The 17,989-nt window shown below is 39.8% G+C and overlaps 1 protein-coding gene across 1 annotated transcript in view; it reads left to right on the top strand.

The window, feature by feature from the left end:
* Positions 1-542: 542 nt before the first annotated feature.
* The window catches only part of LOC150075120 (uncharacterized), a 40,478-nt gene continuing 23,031 nt past the window's right edge, over positions 543-17,989 (top strand). The window contains exons 1-5 of the mRNA XM_090388373.1: positions 543-571; positions 3,331-3,578; positions 3,672-3,799; positions 4,003-4,125; positions 4,747-4,975. Coding sequence (XP_090244499.1) covers positions 3,379-3,578; positions 3,672-3,799; positions 4,003-4,125; positions 4,747-4,975 — 680 coding nt within the window. The 5' untranslated portion in view covers positions 543-571; positions 3,331-3,378. The remainder of the gene's footprint in view (positions 572-3,330; positions 3,579-3,671; positions 3,800-4,002; positions 4,126-4,746; positions 4,976-17,989) is intronic.

Genomic DNA, 17,989 nt, shown 5'->3' with positions numbered 1-17,989 from the left:
ACACCGATTTTTCATACTACGAAGAAGTACCATATATAAGACTACGCTGTTTGCCTAGATTACAAAAACAAACGTATGTCAAGGTTCTGCGTGATTTATGGTTAGCAAGCATGAATCTGGTGTAAATCACTCAGCTGTGAAAATACCACTACGTGGAACATTCTTTGTACATTAAGTCCAGCTTTTATTTTCATGGAAATTTTTATGGGTGGAGTTCACTGCCCAGGACCTCCATTTGGTTCTGTTGACAAGGATCTATTTCTAGCTGGACGTACGCCAAACTTAAAATCCTAGAAATTACCCAATTTCCAACATCTTAATACTTTGTTTTCACATCTGTTTATTTAATAAACGGCGTAATCCATCAGACTTTACATTTACACGTGTTGAGTAAAGGAAAATTCTATATTCTGGGTCATCGTAAAACATAATAAGTAAAACGGAAGTGGCATCTCATGACAAGGTTCGGCGCACTTGGGCAATGCAGACATATTTAAAGAGCCACTCTGCTGTCAGCGAGAAACCGAAGATGAATACAAAGGTGTTGCTAGCAATATTGCTGTCCTTTCAGGTAAGATCAGTGAGCGTACAATTAGAAAATACTAATTTAACATTTGTTTAAAATTTCATCCAAATACCGATTAAAACCGAATTATAATTAATTTTCAGAATTAAAAATATTATCTTCCTCCAGGTGTCGTATCTGTCGAGAATTGCAACAATACAACTAAGCCTAATTTCATATTTTCTAGCCATATATACAAATGGTGTGTGTAATTAGTAAGAGCTTTGGTTCATATGCTTATTTTTAACTTATTGTTTGTTGTATATAATAAGATATTCAGATTTCTTTATATTTTTGTATTTTTTGAATTCTATATACATATTATGTTTTTATTTGTAACATATATCCGATTAGAAATGAAAATAAAAGTTTCTGGTTCGTTCTTAATCAGTAACCAAGTTTTTCCTTTTTCTATTGAACTTTCCATTTTAGAAGGGGGAAGAGCTAAATGGATCCTGTTTCGCGCTATCCACATGCTCTGAATTGAAACAGTATAAAAAGAATAGTACAGAATTCACGGTTTAAGTAAACTTCTTAATGTGTATTTAAATATGGTAGAAGAGAGTCACGCACTTAAGCTTTATCTCTATAACAACTAAGTTTAAAATTCAACTCCTGGTAACTTCCCAATGCTTTAGTTGGCAAAAAATCAAATTAAAATTTTGAAAGTTACACAAACACCTAACTACGTTCCCATTCCACTTCATATGAACTAATGCAAGTTGCGCATGCGCTCATTTAAGTTATCATATGGTAGCTACTACGCATGTCCAAACCGAGTTCGAGCTCTACTTTCACCTGTTATTTAAATATGGTTTTGAACTCGTTGCTCAGTCAGGCTCAAAGACATTCTATTTTAATGGTTTTGTATCCTAGCTATGCCTATGATAGATATAAGGTAGTCTGTAACCAAGTAACACAGGCGGTGAGGCAAGCGAAAGAAGATTACGAGAAATCTTTGACAAAGGATGCAAAGAAAAACAGCAAAGACTTCTCTATGTCTATAAACTCTAAAAGGAAGGGGATGAATCAGATTGGTCCACTTGATATTGATGGTTCGACTGTTGATGATCCTGCTCAGATAGTGGACAAACTGAATGAGTATTTTGCATCTACATTTACACATCAGGAATTCTGTAGGGAAGTGGAGGACAGAAGTTTATTAAACTCTAACAGGGAGCCAACTAATTTTGAAATAATTGAGAGCAAAGTGGAGGAGATATTGTTAAAGTTAAACATAAGAAAGGCACTTGGGATGGATGGAATCTATCCAGTTATATTAAAGGAGGTGACAAAGGAAGTAAGAAAACCCTTAGTCATTATTATGAGAGGACTCTTGGTCTGAGGGAAGGTCCCCACGGACTAGAGAGGTGCAAATGTATGTCCATTTCACACAGGGAACAAAGAGTGATAGGAGTAATTACAGACTTGTTAGTTTAACTTCTGTTCAGGGAAAAATAATGGAGTCACTGGTTAAGCAAGCCATTCAGGATCATCTTGATAAGACTGCAGTTATAGTTCTGACACAGCATGGGTTTGTTAAGGATAAATCTTGCCTGGAATTTGATTTGATTGGATACTAAGGTGTGGTCACAAAGGAACTGGTAGAAAAAAAATAAGTTTGATATCATATACTTGGATTTCAGGAAAACTTTTCGGGTATGGATAAAGGGGTGGTTGAGTGGGAGAGAACAGAGTGGTAATAAATGGACACTGCTCTTCAGGGACTAACGTTATCAGGGGAGTGAGTCCCCCAGGGTTCGGTGTTGGGCCCATTGTTGCTTTCTATATTTATCAATGATATTTATGAAGGTATCACAGGCTTAATGTTCAAGTTTGCAGATGATATGAAGGTTGGCAGGGTTGCCAATGATAGTAACTACGGTACACTGCTGCAACAGGATCTGGAAAAGTCGGTCAGATGGGCCAAGAGGTGGCAACTGAAGTTCAACATTGACAAATACAAAATACTTCATATGGGAATACCTTCAGTACTGTATACAGGTCTGGAGACCTCATTTTAAGAAAAATGTACAGCTGCTGGAACGAGTACAGAGAAGGGCAACGAGATTGGTGAGGGGAACAAAGGGTTTCTCTTACCAAGAAAGGCTTAAAGTTCTGCAAATTGCAGCGTCTGGAGACTAGGCACCCGCAAGGTGATCTGAAGAAGGTGTATAAGGCCTTGTATGGTTTGAGCAGGCTCAATGCTAAAGGAATTCCTCTGCTTGCTCAGATTAGGAACTTTAGGAGCCATTAAAAACTGAGGAAAGACAGTTGTCGAATAGATGTGCGGAAATTTCCATTTAGCCAGCGGGCTGTTGATTGCAGAAACAAACTTTCATCAATCGTTGTGGAAGTTGATAAATTAAATAAATTCAAGGAAGAACTGGACAAACTTCTGGGGCAAATGGATAAGTGAAATAGAAGTGTTTTTTTCTCGAACAGTTGGCAAGTATGATGAGTAGTGAAGCATCATACTAGCCAAAGCCTCAACCAATCTGCCATATTTCATTTTTGCTCATTTCCATCGTGAATTCTGATTTTATACCTATTCTTGACACAGATATGGTTCCTATTTTTCAAATTCAAGGAGTATCCGGATGCCTGTGGCAATATAGTGTATATTCAAGTACCCCTATTAATATTAAAACAGTCCTACTCAAATGTTTTCAACTTGAAATGTCTTTACATTCCAGCAGTCCAATAGCTACATCGCTATAAGAATTTGTACCATGCTTGTCACAAAAATTCCATTTTCCATTCAGGTGTCCGGAGTATGGAGTGTTCTTCGACCTTTTTGGAACTTTGGTCATATGGCGAATTCATTACCGGAAGTGGATGATTTCCTGAACCGTGGAGCGAATTCTATCGAATGTGACGTAACGTTTTCACCAGAAGGAATAGCCGAGCGCATCTACCACGGATTTCCATGCGACTGTTTTCGGTATTGCTGGAAACAGGAAAATATCTCGTCTTACATTCAGTACATCGAGGAATTAACGAGTCCAAGTAAGTGGTCCAACTTGTATCAGTTAGTTTAAAGTCTTGGAACCACTGCACTTAATTCAACTTAACAGATAAAATATTCTGTGTTGGTTGCAGGTAGTTCGAAGTTTCGAAAAGAGTTTGTCCTTATAATGTTGGACCTGAAAATTTCCAATTTATCACCATCTGCTCGTGAGACCGCTGGCAAAGATTTGGCAAACAAACTCATACAGATACTCTGGAAAGAAGGTGAGTTATTACCTTTAGTTAAAAATAAAATATACGGGGTTTATAAGAAAAGATGCAACAGTTTTGAAGTTTTTCTAACCTTTGTGATGCACCCTAGTGGAAAATTTTTCAAGAGAAGATTAATGAACAGCGTATGTTTTGTATGAAAAAGTTTAAAATAGGAAATATCTATAAATCACAATTGTCCTTTTTAAATTCTGTAGGGCGGAGTGATACCAAAGTCCACGTCGTGCTATCAATGGCTTATATAAAGGACATGAATTTCATCGCACCTTTCTATGAAGTTTTGGAGTCTTACAATCTTACGAAACTGCAAACAAAATTTGGTAAGTATCATCTTTCGTAGTTCTGTTTCTCCGTTTCTAAGCCAGTGTTGTCTCCACCTATCACTAGAGATATCTATCCAATCTAGTCGCCCTCGTGGGTGGCAGAGTTGGTAAGATTGTCGTCATGCCCACACCGGGTGGAAAAGACTTTAATTCGAGTCCCTTCGATGACGTAAAGAATTTTTATGGGCTGGGCCTTTTTCGCAACGTGGCCGACTTAATCGGCCTCAGGAGAAGGTAGCATGGTCTTTTCTCTCAGAAACTCGAGTTTTTCATCCAGCAAACAGAAAAATCTACCTCAGAACTAACACAATTTACAGACAATATACACGGAGCAACCTGGCCTTAGTTGCCGATGCTCCTAGAACCCCACAAAAACAACCAAGCTAGTTGGATACCTTTGGAATGATATTCTATTTTAGATCTATAAGAATCTCGTAGAGAAATATGTCAGAGATATCGAAACAAAACAATCAAGTTTCCTGAACTCTGACCTGATTGCATCAAGTAAATTAGAACCGCATTGTCTGTCTCACTTGAAGACAATTCATCATTATTCTCGATTCTTGTACCACAATGGATGAATATCGGTTTAAAGAGTCTAATTCAATTTTTTTTCAGGTTGGGACATATCAGAGAAAGAAAACCTTGATGATATGACAGCAGCATGGAGACAGATGAATATTACGAGCAACATATGGATAGGAGTTGGGGAAGTCAGATGTGCGCCGTGGTTATCCACTACACGACTAGAAGACGCTATAAAACGAAGAAATTCTCCTCAAGGAGTCTTTGACAAGGTGTATTACTGGACGATGGATTTCAAATGGAATATGAGAAAGGTGTTAAGGTAAGGTTTCTGACTTCAGCTTCTGTTTTTATGAAAGATATTAAAGATTTCGAACCTTTCTTAAGATGGAGTTTACGATTTAAGATTTTAAAGAGATCTCGTATACGTTACGCCCATTAGTTTTTATTGAAATAATTTCGGCTATTTTAGCCTTGCTAAACTACATACAAATCAAAATGAGTGCGCTTCCAGATGATAATTTTAAATTTTTTGATTAAATATTTTCTGACGTAAATTTTAACCTACACTACTCAACGACATTAACAGAACAAAATATTTTTCTTGAACACATTATTGTGAACAGAGTTGCCAAAGGCGAATATTTGATATATTGTAATAGACATGCTGCGATAATATCTCTGCATGCACCTAAAGATGAACGTACACAAGTACAAACTACAAACACTGTCAGGAGAGTATACAGTCCAACATCAACATTGGAAAAGTTACTACCCTTTTCCAACTTTACCCATGGAACATACTGGCTGAGCTTAACATTAATGAGGCTGCCTACTGGCTTTCGAGACGGATGGAATTCATTGCAAAGTCTGCAATGTCCAAAACTTGCATCCTTAGTCCCCACTAAAAAACAATGGTGGAATGACCTCCTGGTCAAGGACTTTATGGAAAACAGGCAGCCCATGCCTCTTACAAGAAGTCGCCGTCACAAGAGTCATACGCCAAATTTTCCAAAGCAAGGATGGATTTCCAGAAGAGGAAACAATTTTCTATTGACAATTTCATGAACGGCCGGCTATCCAGGGGATAGCCGGCCGTTCATGAAATAAGCCATACTGCACCCCTCTATCTTTAGATGTCCGGGAATGATGTGAGCACGTGCTGCATTTTAAGCGAGATCACCGTGTGTCCGAAACATATCCTTGGAACGAAGCGCTTAACATTTCTTCACCTACCAGTAATACAGAAATTTCCGAACAACTAATAAAAATAATAAATTCACTTCCTGACAAGTCCACCATAGGAATTGACGCAATACCTCTTTTTAGTCTAAAAATTGCTTCTTATTTCATCAGCAAAGAGCTCACTCAACTCTACAACAAAGTTCTCAAATTTGCACAGGTGCCTTCAAGCTGATTATCATACAGAGTCGTGGCAGTTCCGAAAAAGCCTCATGCGAAAAGACCGGCTGACTTCAGGCCAATATCAATTGCCTCTGCCTTCCTGAAATGCCTCGAGAAGTGCATCTATAATGATGTAACACTCGCAATCTTTGTGCATAGGACAGGACACACCCATTATGCCATGCCTAATAGATCTACCGTAACCTGCCTACAGTCATTATCACAGAAAATACTTTACGCCTGGAATGACAACGAAGATCTTCACACCATTTTTCTGGACATGAAATCTGCTTTCGACTAAGTCCAAATAACACACCTCTTGCCTTACTTGAGATTCTACGGGATATCCGGAAATATGCTCGAGATCCTCAATAATTTTCTATCTAGGAGACTGCTTCACTTCAAAGGCGATGGCATTACAGTCAATAAAAGCGTCGAAGTAGGGATCCCACAAGGTGGTTGTCTCTCAGCCTTGTTATTTGCAGAAATATTCGTTCCACTAATGGATCAAATTCCAGCTTTCCTTTCTTATGCTGATGATATTGTTTGCTACTTGCCATGCAAACGCCATGTTGGTGATTCACAAGAAAGACAAACCGCCTCTGAATCTGTAAACAGCTACCTAAATACATTCTATAAGTATGCTAAATTTTTTGGCCTGTCAGTCAATCCAGAGAAATCAAACTATTTCATCTTTACGCCAAGTCGGATGACTTCTACTGATACTGCATCTTCTCTACTTCCAGAATTGACAGGAAATGTCCTGACTCCCACAGACAGTGTCAAATTCCTAGGAGTAATCCTTGATGCCAACCTCACCTATAAAAAACAAATCCAAGCTCAGTATTCCAAAGCCCTGAGAGCGTTCTGGGGAATGAAAATTGATCTCTGCAAAACGCACAATAAGCAAATAATCAAGAAGTACCTCGCAACTTACCTCTGTAGTGTTCTCTCCTATGCCGTAGAAGTTTGATCGGCGGCACCACCCACCAGCTATGGTGGGTGGTGCCGAAACTATGGGGCCTCGAATTCTGGGTGCTGAAGTGGGCCAACGTGTGGTCGCACCAAATCTACACAACATCTAAATCTACTCTCTGCTGCAATATACGCCCATAGTCCACAGAGCATATGTGCTAAAAATAAAGTCATTCCTTCATCTGTGCTCAGCTAAGCAGGATCACATCAACATCTGGAACACGGTTGGTTGGTTTGCCAGGCAGACATCTCCGTAGTACCCCCTCCTTGTGCTCAAGGCTCCAACGGTTACAGAATTTTAAGAGACACTTCCCTAATGTGACCCTGGACACCCTCAACTCGCTCAACATCGACATCGACCTGTGGTCTATCGACAAGGCATATCGCGATGGCATCTTGTCCCATCTTGCTGTTTGTAAAGGACATTTATGTAAGTGCCGATCTTAGTTAGCCAATGTCATTTCATGTTCTGCTCAACTTGTAGTCCTTTTTCGCTGTAATACTACTTCATTTTTACATTTTGATTATAATCTTTGCCTTGATCTATTAATTATTATTTAGTTATTATTATTATTATTTTTTTTTTTATAAAACAAAATCACTTGTATAAACAACAAATTGTAAGATTCCTCTGGCTTTCTGTGTAAGGAATCACTATTGTATAAAATTTATGTTAATAAAGAATCTTATTATTATTATTATTATATTGGCATGCAAATTCCATGTATCCAATAGAAACCGATCTACCACTTTACAGAGTCGCACATTATGCAAATTATTCATGTCTATAAAAACATAGATCGTGACCACATCACTTCATTCGTGTTGGAGAGTCACATCTCCAGTACGCAAAGATGGCACATTGTGCTCAGATCATTCTTTGAAATGGTGGGTCGTTGGACGACTTGAAGCCTGGCAATCGCAGGCGAAGGTGGCATGTTGGCTTAAACAGGAACCATTACAAGAAGAGCTGACCAAGGTCAAACGAGTAATATCAACCAAAAAAGCATGCAATCTGGATGTCCTTACGATGTCCTGTCATCAACTGTCTCTTGGTGGACCTGAATGAGAAGAGTAAGAAAATTGTGCCAAATGGTGATCGCGCTTGTGCTCCCTTGCACGGCAACTTTTCTCTAACTCTAGTCCTCTATATTCGCCTGATGGATTCATTCCATTATACTTGGGGATGCCTTTTTCGTGCTCCGCCATAGTTCTAGCTGTCCCCCCTTCCTTGACTGTAAAGCCCACATATACTATTTTTTTTTTTTTTTTACATTGGTCTCTGTAAGGAAGCTCAAGGGACCCTGGCAGAGATCAGCCAGAAAAGAATGGGCAGCCTGGCTACGTCCTAGAGGTGTGTGTGTGTGTGCGCAGGAAACGTGGGGGCGGGGTCCCACCAGGGGCCCTGTGGCTAAACTCCAGGACACCAAACAGAATCCAACACAATACTACATATCCAACGTAGAACTGTTTTCTGGTATTTACAGTACTTCTGTATTTCTTCACAGTGTACATATAGTGCAGATGTGGGAAACCACAGGCGGCGCCTGACTGTAATACTAAGCACACTATGTCTCTTTGGGTTGTTGCTGCCACAATTGAAATAATTTCCAACCAGAATGAGTTAAGAAGTTCAATTCAAGTGGATTATACGCGAGGAAACCAGTGGTTGGTATCCCATTATCCCCCATAGCTGTCTGGTTGTCTATAGGAAGTTACCCTGTAAGCGAAGAGGTAATTTTGTATGGTAATTTGCGAATGAAGTTAGTACAGTTATGATGCTGTTGTGTCAAGGCGTTTAATGGTAAATAAATTGTGTTGGGTCTGTGTTAAGTTGGAAGTAGATGTTGGATATAGACCAAGGTTACATAATGGTTCTACGTCCAAATGCAAAAGTGTAATTTTGTATATAGCCAAATGCAAAAGTGTAATTTTGTATATAGTTATTCTTTAATTGAAGCTAAGATGTAAAGGAGTGCAAATTTTAATTAATTAGTATTTAGCCATACAAAATAAGAATTTTTGGCTAAGCTCCCTAATTCAGATGAGCTATTTAACTTTGATGTTTAAGTATAACGTGTTGAAATTGCTATTTTAGTTCCATATAGTGCTGGCCATTCCAGTGTAGTTCATATCTAGTTGGAAGGATGTTTATTGGATTTGCCCTGGTCTAGCCTCTGTTTTTGTGCCAGTGACTGGTTTGTCTTTTAGTTAATAAGACAATATAAGTGGTTTTTGGGTTTTTTTTTTTCCCCACGATTACTGTATATATACATGTATAAGATAAACTTTTGGGTGATTTCCAGAGTAGTGATCCTGCTCAAATTGTGATGTTAATAGTGTATAGGTTGTGGCGAGAGGACTGTTGTTTACTAGTCACTCTGCTGCTTTTTTTTTTTTCAGGGGAGTGTCTCCTTCTTCCTCCCCCACGCTTCTCCTTCTATTTTCCTTTCTGCGTTCATTCAATCTTTGAGATTTCAAGAGAACTTGAAATCTCAATAAGAGTCTCTACCTGGTTGTAGAAACTCTTATCGAGATTTCAGGTGGCTTGGGATGGGAGTCAGGCGGCAAGGGACCAGGTGTTCCATGCCCCCTGGCTGCGAACTGCAAGGAGGCACTCAAAACCCAACAAAACAAAACACAGTTGCCGGCCTTGACCGGCCTAGAGTCTTCAGAAGCTACAACGGCTTATAAGGGAAACCCTGGAGGCCGCAACAAAGTACAAAAAAAAATAAATAAATAAAAAAATAAATAATAATAATAAATAAATAAAAATCCTGTTAACCCCAAACCACAGCAGAGTGCATGGAAATTGGTGCCATGGACATGTGACTTGTAGCGCTGACAAAATGGAGTACAGTTCTGTTCTCTGATTTATTTCGTTTTAGCCTACAAACGAATGCTGTACCATCCCTCCAACATCAGAGAAAGGGACACCTACGGTGGAGACGGTTCTGGTGTAAGGCAGAATAATGATCAACGGCCGCACCTCCCCATGTTTTGTAACTGAACAGAGGTATCGAGAACAGATCCACCAACCGTATGTGCGACTTTTTAGGGATGTGGTTGACCCAGATTTTCTTTACATGCACGACAAGGCCGCTGGACATAGAGCTCAAGTGGTGGAGGAATATCTTGAAACTGGAGATATCCAATGACTGCTTTGGCCAGCAGAATCACCAGACAAATCCTATTGAACATGTCTGGGACACCTGTGGACGTTGCATTGTACGCCAACAGCTAACTCCTCGCTCACTTGGTGAGGTAAGGTCTGTGCTGTTGGAAGAAGGGGATTTGTTGTCACAGAATCATATAGATACCCTTATACTGAGCATGATTCACCGCTGTCAGGCCCGTTTAGCCGTTGAAGGAGATGATGCTCCGTAGTGATGTTACGTGATCATTTTTTCGAGCATTTGGATCCACTTTTTTAATGTGACCTTTTTGGTAATTCTTATACAACCCCAGTAAATATCTCTTACACCTGTCCTTAATATTCTTATACCAAAAAAGCTGCCTTTTCCGACGAATCATTTCCTATCATGCTGTGTATACAGTAGATGGGGTACAACAAATTGCGGACAGAGGAATCATTCCAATATTCTGGTCAAACAGAAACATGCAGGCGGCGGCAATGGTTTGGTACGTAGATGTTTACCTAGGAACCTCTTGGACCCCTCATCCTCCTAGACGTCACTCTGAATACTAAAAACTACTTATCCATTGTGGTTGAGCAGGTACGCTCCTTCATTGTGGCTTCCCTGTTGGCACAGGTATGTTCCAGAAGGATAATAGGCCCTGTCACACGTTGCCGGTATTGTTCCAGAGTGGTTCAACCATGAAAGTGCCTTCCAGGTGCTACCTATTCCCCACTCACCGGATACGAATCCTATAGACCATCTCTGGGATTATGTGGATTGGCAGATCTGGCTTTTGGATCCTCCACCTTGGACTTAGTACTGTCCACGTGGTAAAACATACCACTGCAATGTTCAGAGACTTTATAGAGTCCATGTCTATGGCGGAAAGAGGACATACCCACTATTAGGTAGGTGGTCACGTTTTAACTGGACAGTAGTTTTGAACTTAATGTCAATAAAAATTAATATTTCGGTAGTTAAATCAAATGGCTCACATAATGATTTCTAATTTCGAATGACGCATAATGTTTTATTTATAATTAGGCAAAATGTTGATGGAATCATCACAAACAAACCCGAGAGACTGGTATCAGTTCTGAGCGAAAGTGAATTTGTGGATAAGTTTCGGATGGCAAATGCTGAAGATTATCCTTGGCGAAAGATATAAGATGGACAATGAAGTACTGAATGTCACCGATTCAATCTCCATTCCTCTTTGAATGTTGTTGTGCAACCGAGTGCTTAAATAAAATATAATTATGGGCTGATTATTTATTTAAAACATTAATGGTAATATTCATTTTCAGTAGTAATTCCCTTTAATTCCTTTAAAACTGTGCGCAGGAATTATGAGGAAAGTCAACCAGCACCTGACTTGTATTCACAGAACACCCCTTTTAAATGTACATCTACGTACACTTGTTTACCTTCCAATATCCGATCATAAATCAAAATGACATCGTTATGATTGTCGCAACAAACCAAAATTAGAACGCTAGGAAGGTCTCCTTGACGTCACATGCATCGAAGCTAAATTTCTACTGTTTTCTAACACAAAATTCTCTGTACATTCGTGCGGTGTGTAAAATGGGTTTTTCTCGATAAGTGTGCTCATTTTGAAACATTATCTTACATTCAAATAATTTTGCAATGAAAAGCGACATTAAATTCAATTCGTATTTATAAATTATAATTAGTAATTCTAGTAATTTATTTACAGAGCATTGTTTATCATAATTTTAATTTCTATTATACTCTGCTTAAGTTAATATTTTCATATGTCGACATCTATTTTCAATGCACACAGCATTACGGAACCAAAGTTTCATTTTACCTATCTTAAATCGCATATTCGACAAATGACCTTACCACAATAGCAACGATACATTTAGAAGTTGAAAAAGAGATTACTTCAAAGGAAAAAAATCTCCTCTGAAACTATATTTGCAAAAACATAAATCAAAATAAAACTGAGATTTTAATCCCAATACCGACAGATTAGTACTGGCAGAAGATAAAGCCCAACGAAAGATTCACGGTAATCACCTGTAAAAACACAAATGGAACTCAGAAATTTCAGTTTTGTTGTTGGTAAATCAACTCATCCTGGTGCTAATAACCACTCCAAAATAATTAGCTGTCATTTTAAAGTAGATGACAAACACTTTGGTATAAGCAGTTGTTCAAATTCCGACTCAATCTTCTCTTTTGTCGTAAGTTGGTCCGCTGATAAACAACACTATCATTGGATTCCATCAGAAAAGGCAGACAGCACGCCAGTGTTGACAGCTAGCGTTTTATCGAACACACAGTAATCACCCCTTCTCTGTCTGCTCAACCTTCTGCTTTCACACCAATCTGCCTTTCTCCAGGGTTTATGTACCTGGATTCCTCAGTGTACTCTGGTTAAAAAGGAAAAAGAAAAACAACGCGGATTGTTAGTGTTCCAGATCGTGAGATGAGATGGCATATCCGTTTTCTCCCTCTTCTGAAGGTCAAATATCTGCTCATAATATCCCAACCGCACCATGCGATTTGCAGTAGTGTTAGAGTCACCAACCCTTTCATACTCTCGCACCTTTCTGAGGGACCAATATGCCTCGCTATAAACACCGAATCTACGCGCTGCAAGAAGCGACTCTCAAATTTAAAACGTTAAATTTTCCAATATTGTTTAATGTGGAAAATCGATTATCTTCCCTCAGAATATCTATTGAAATAAAAAATGTGAAATGGAACACGACAAGCCTACCATCTGCTACTCCAGACCCTTTATGAATAAACAAACCACCGTTGCTCTTCAAAAGAAAATATGTTCCAGACAATGTCATATAAGGACATTCTGATTTGTTAATGACTTGTCCTCAATGCCCACTGATCCATCCTGCTATACAGAGTGGATCAATGTGGCATTAAGAACAAGTTGCTGCTCTAAATAAAGGAGTAGTGGGTGGGAGAAGACAATAAGTGGTTTTTAATGGATACTGCTCTTCTTGAACTAACGTTTGCTGTGGAATTCCCCGAGGGTTCAAGTGTTCGGCTCACTGCTCTTTATAATAATTATTAATAATATTGATGAAGGAATATCAGGCTTAATGTCCAAGGTTTGCGAATAACAGTGATTGTTTCACAACCTGTTAACAGTTTGCAGATAATTTGACGAAAAGTGTCAAATTGAAGTTTAACACAGACAAATTCAAGGTGTAGCATTGGACAGCAGTAACCCCAAAATAACATACCAGTTGAATGGTACATACTCGAGGTAGTAGAGAACGAATGAAACCTATTATATAGTCCGACAACGGTAAGTCTCCACTTTGCGTGTTGTATACAGTTCTGGAAACTGTCATTTTAGAAGGATGTGGATCTGCTCTAAAGGGTTCAGGGAACTGAAGCCTTATCAAGGCTTCAGTTATACGGTATTGCATTGAGAACGAACTGATCATCTAAGAGGGAATCTGAGATGATTGCACGTCAACATTTTTAAATACAATGACATGTACTCATATTTCACGTAGTGTGTGTGATAGGTTGTTATAGACATACCTGTAACTCCCACCGTTAATGGGACTCTCCCGCTGATCGGAAAGCCTTCTTTTAAGCGACCTACTCTTCTTTTGATTAACTGATTCTGCTACTGCCATCATCAGGTGACAAAATTGTCCGATGTTCACCAAAACTGGACAAATTCTATTACGAACCCCAAATACTAAATTTCATCAAAGATGGTGTTCTTACGAGTAGTAATGGATGTAGGTATGAACGAAATGCTTTTCAGTACACGCGTTCGACTTGACCATGTTCTGAGGGGTCAGGGAAAAAAATCGGTTTATATTTTTCTAGTGTTAGTCTGTTTTTATCTCGATAGATGGCAGCAGTTGTAATTTCAGAATTTAAGATTAATTTTATTTTTCGGGGTATGATGTGCGATCGCAATGGGTGACTCACGACTGTGCGGGTTCCCCCCCTCCCCGTTAGATTTGGGTTAGATGTAAATTTTGAATGTATCGGTTCTGACGTCATAGTGAATTTCTGTGAATGTTTTTAGCTTTAATTATGTAGCAGTGCATTGTGGGTGTCAATTGGGAATGTGAAAAATAAACATATTTTTAAATAGGAAAGAATAAATAAGTATAATAGAAGTGTCTGTGAGTGTAGTATGTTGTTAGTGTCAGGTCACTTTGCCACACCAGGGAGTAGCTGACACCAGGGCAGCTGCTACCTGATGCCAGTCCCCGGCACGAGCAGCCGGACCTGTATCTACTTTTAACAAGCTGTTGTGCAAAAACACAAATCCCGCTCACAGGTTGCCCAATCCTGGGAGCCAGCAAATAAAAAAAAAAAAAAAAAAACAGTGGTTAAAACTCCAATGGACAATCTTCCGTCAAGTTCAGATCAGTCTTGGTCAGGAACAGCTATATCCAGCCTCACATGAAGACAATTTTAGAATCAAGACAATGAGTAATGCCAAAACACAGATGACTGGTTAGACCCAACACCATGAGCCAGATCTAACCCAGTAGTTTGAGAATTTGCAGAGTGCCAACGATTTCCGAAAAATTCAACACACCGAACCGAAAAATAAAAATGTACGAGTAGTGGTGCATAACCTCCATGGTTTCAACGGGTACTTTGTACTCTCTTATATCTTCGGGAATCACATGAGACCTCGTGATTTTTGATGGGTCGAAGATTTTGGGCATTTTTCTCGGTTCATTAAACATCATCTTCCTGGATTCATACTCAATTTCAGACGATAAATATTTTCAACCGAAATTCATGATGAAAGAAACTCATGCGGAATTCGAGTTATGGTACCAGGAGAAGTCACGCGAAATGTACAGTCTCAAGTCGGAGCTACTGTCATATGCCCTCGATGACGTAAGGGTATTTCGAGATTCGTGCAACAAATTTCGTTCCCTCCTTATAGCCGTCTCGCAAGTTGACCCCTTCTGTCAGGACATAACTATCGCCGGGGCCTGTAGCAGGATCTTTGCCCGCAACTTTTTAGAGCCGAACACAATGGTGGTCCTGTCTCCAGGCAGATAGATACATGGGCACAAACACACAGATTCGTAAAGCGTTGGCCTGGCTTCCATGGTTGGAACAACAGAACAGCATTAAAATTCAAGACGATCATTCACAGGGAGGGGAAGTTAGGGCAGGAATTTTTTAATAGATGGGGTGCGTGGTAACACTGCCTACGAGTTTCATGACTGTTACTACCACGGGTGCAAAAAATGTTTTAGGCCTAACACTTTACAAACAGAAACAAGATGATGGGTGACCTTTACGAAGAAACTATGGACCATGAGACGTTCATCAGGTCTCAAGGGTATGAAGTAGTTTCTGTTTGGGAATGCTAATTTGACACCAAACAGAAAAATGACCCAGCCATGAAAGAATTTGTTGCAGCTTTCACAACGCAAAAACCGATTACGGCCCGTAGTGCACTCAGGGGTGGCAGAGTTGACTGCTTTAAACTCTACCACCAGGTGGCGGATAATGAGGAAATTCGTTATGTCGATTTCTGTTCGTTGTATCCGTGGGTTTGTAAATATGGCGTCTTTCCACGTGGCCACCCTAAAGTCCTTCTTTATACATTCCAGGGTGGTCGCGCCAGAGGAGCTTTTTTTTGTCTGTCCTTCCCATAGCATTCAATGACAAGCTTGTTTTCCCGCTGTGCGGTGCTTGTGCAGATGAAATGTCACCCAAGTGTAACCACGAGGAAAGAAGCTTTTCTGGGGTCTGGTTTACGCACAAATTTTACCTGGCAATCGAGAGCAGCTACAAAATTATTGACATCTACGAAGTTTGGCATTTCGAAGAGAGGCACAAGTCTTTATTTGGTGGCTACATGGATACCTTCTTAAAAATTAAGCAGGAAGCGTCAGGATGGCCCGAGGGGGTTGACTCTGACTCTTACATCCTTGACTTTCAGAATAAAGAAGGAATAACCACGGAGAGGCACAAAATAAAGGCGAACCCCGCAAGGCGTGAACTTGCAAAATTACGTCTTAATTCGTTCTGAAGACACCTCGCCATGAGAACAAACAGGACTACCACTAAACTTTGCGACTTCTACGAAAGCATTGTAGATCTTTTCTTAGATGACACCAAGATCATTCACGAGGCCATGCTAGTAACAGAGGATACAATGCTGGATGAATTCTCTCTGATCGAGGGGACGGAGGAACCTATTGTCGTGGAAACGCAGTCAGTGGATCCTTCGTTGCTTCCTATGGCTGGATAAAGCTCTACAATGCTATGGCCCCTCTACGCCAACGAATGATTTATTGGAACACAGATAGCTTAGTATACAACTATAAACCAGGCGACAAATGTCCACCTATCGGTCACTCGCTGAGAGAACTCACGGATGAACTAGACAGTGACCACATCGTAGAGTTTGCTTCCATGGGCCTTAGTTGCTAATGTTCCTAAAAACCAAAAACAACAACAAAACAACAACAGCTTCCATGGGTCCCAAGTCTTGCTCCTTCAGAACCCGAGGAAGAAGAAAGCTGACTAAATGCAAAGGTGTGACTCTGAATGCCAAAAAAAAAAAAAAAAAAACGCCAGGTTAGTCAACTTGTACATTATGACAGCTGCAGAAAGGGGCCAGAATGTAAATGTTTCAGTCGATGTACCGTTTTCTGTCCGAAGTGACAAACGAACTGCTCGTCTCCTGGAATCCTCTGTAACAAAGAGGTCTGGATTTACCTTCACTAAACAAGTGACTGGAGACGACACATGCAACTTCCCTTATGGATATTTCCACAACACCAGTGAAGGCTAACCACCTAACATTATACTTTCAGCATTACAAAATTCCCATGAAATCCCCATGTTTGACACTAAGCAGTCTTCAGTGGCGGTCTGGTGATGTCTCCTTTTCCAGGGGAACGATGGAGTGCACACCTCCCCCTTCCATATGCGAGGGGGGACGCGGAACCCCACCCCACCATCACTTCCTGGCGGCCCCAGGATGCGTGCACGGGGAAAATACCCCGAAGGGATGTTCTTTTAGAAATTTCTGAAGTCAGAACCTTAATCTTAAATTGTAAAACTAGGATGAGTAAACAGTAACTTTTCTTAAATCAGGAATTTTAAAAAACCATACAGGTTGAAAACAGTATCTTATTTCTAATTGAAAATTATATTTTTCCGGAGACGTTACCTTCTGTCTTTATCGTTGTAAGCCCAGTCCATACTTGTATAAATAAGAGGGGGTCGAAACGAACGCGTGCACAAAATGTTTAAACACCCTTTCACCTGTCTAGTGTCTGGAGCAACACAATCAGGAAAAATCAACTTTGTGTTTTCATTACTTGAGAATAGTCAACTTTTAATTTCTCCTTCTCCACAAAGAATTGTTTATTGCTTTTCTGAATGTCAAGAAAAGTTTCTAAGCTACCCACAAATAGAGTTCGTGGATGGGTTTAAACGTTTCGAATTCGACCCTAGAGTGAATAATCTGCTCGTTCTCGACGATCTCATCAATCAGACCAAAGATAGCACTCTAGCGACAGAAATTTTCATTAAAGGGTCTCATCGTAGAAATTTAAGTGTAATCTTACTTACTCAACACTTGTTTTGCCAGGGATCACAGTTTAGAACTATAAGTTTAAACTCTCATTACTTGGTAGTATTTAAAAACCCTCGAGGCTCTCGCCAAATCTCGCAACTGGCTACGCAGGTGTTCCCGGGTTGATCACGTGTCCTTGTAGATATTTATATAGAGGTGACTCGGAAAGCTCATTCATATTTGTTGTTTGACTTCTGTCAGGACACAGGAGAAATTATGCCTGCCATCA

The sequence above is a fragment of the Mastigoproctus giganteus genome, chromosome 14 (genome assembly GCF_048544385.1).
Source record: "Mastigoproctus giganteus isolate SK-2022 chromosome 14, ASM4854438v1, whole genome shotgun sequence".
NCBI classification, from domain to species: domain Eukaryota; kingdom Metazoa; phylum Arthropoda; class Arachnida; order Uropygi; family Thelyphonidae; genus Mastigoproctus; species Mastigoproctus giganteus.
Note: the sequence above shows the minus strand (reverse complement) of the source record. Positions and strands in the feature narration are given on the sequence as shown.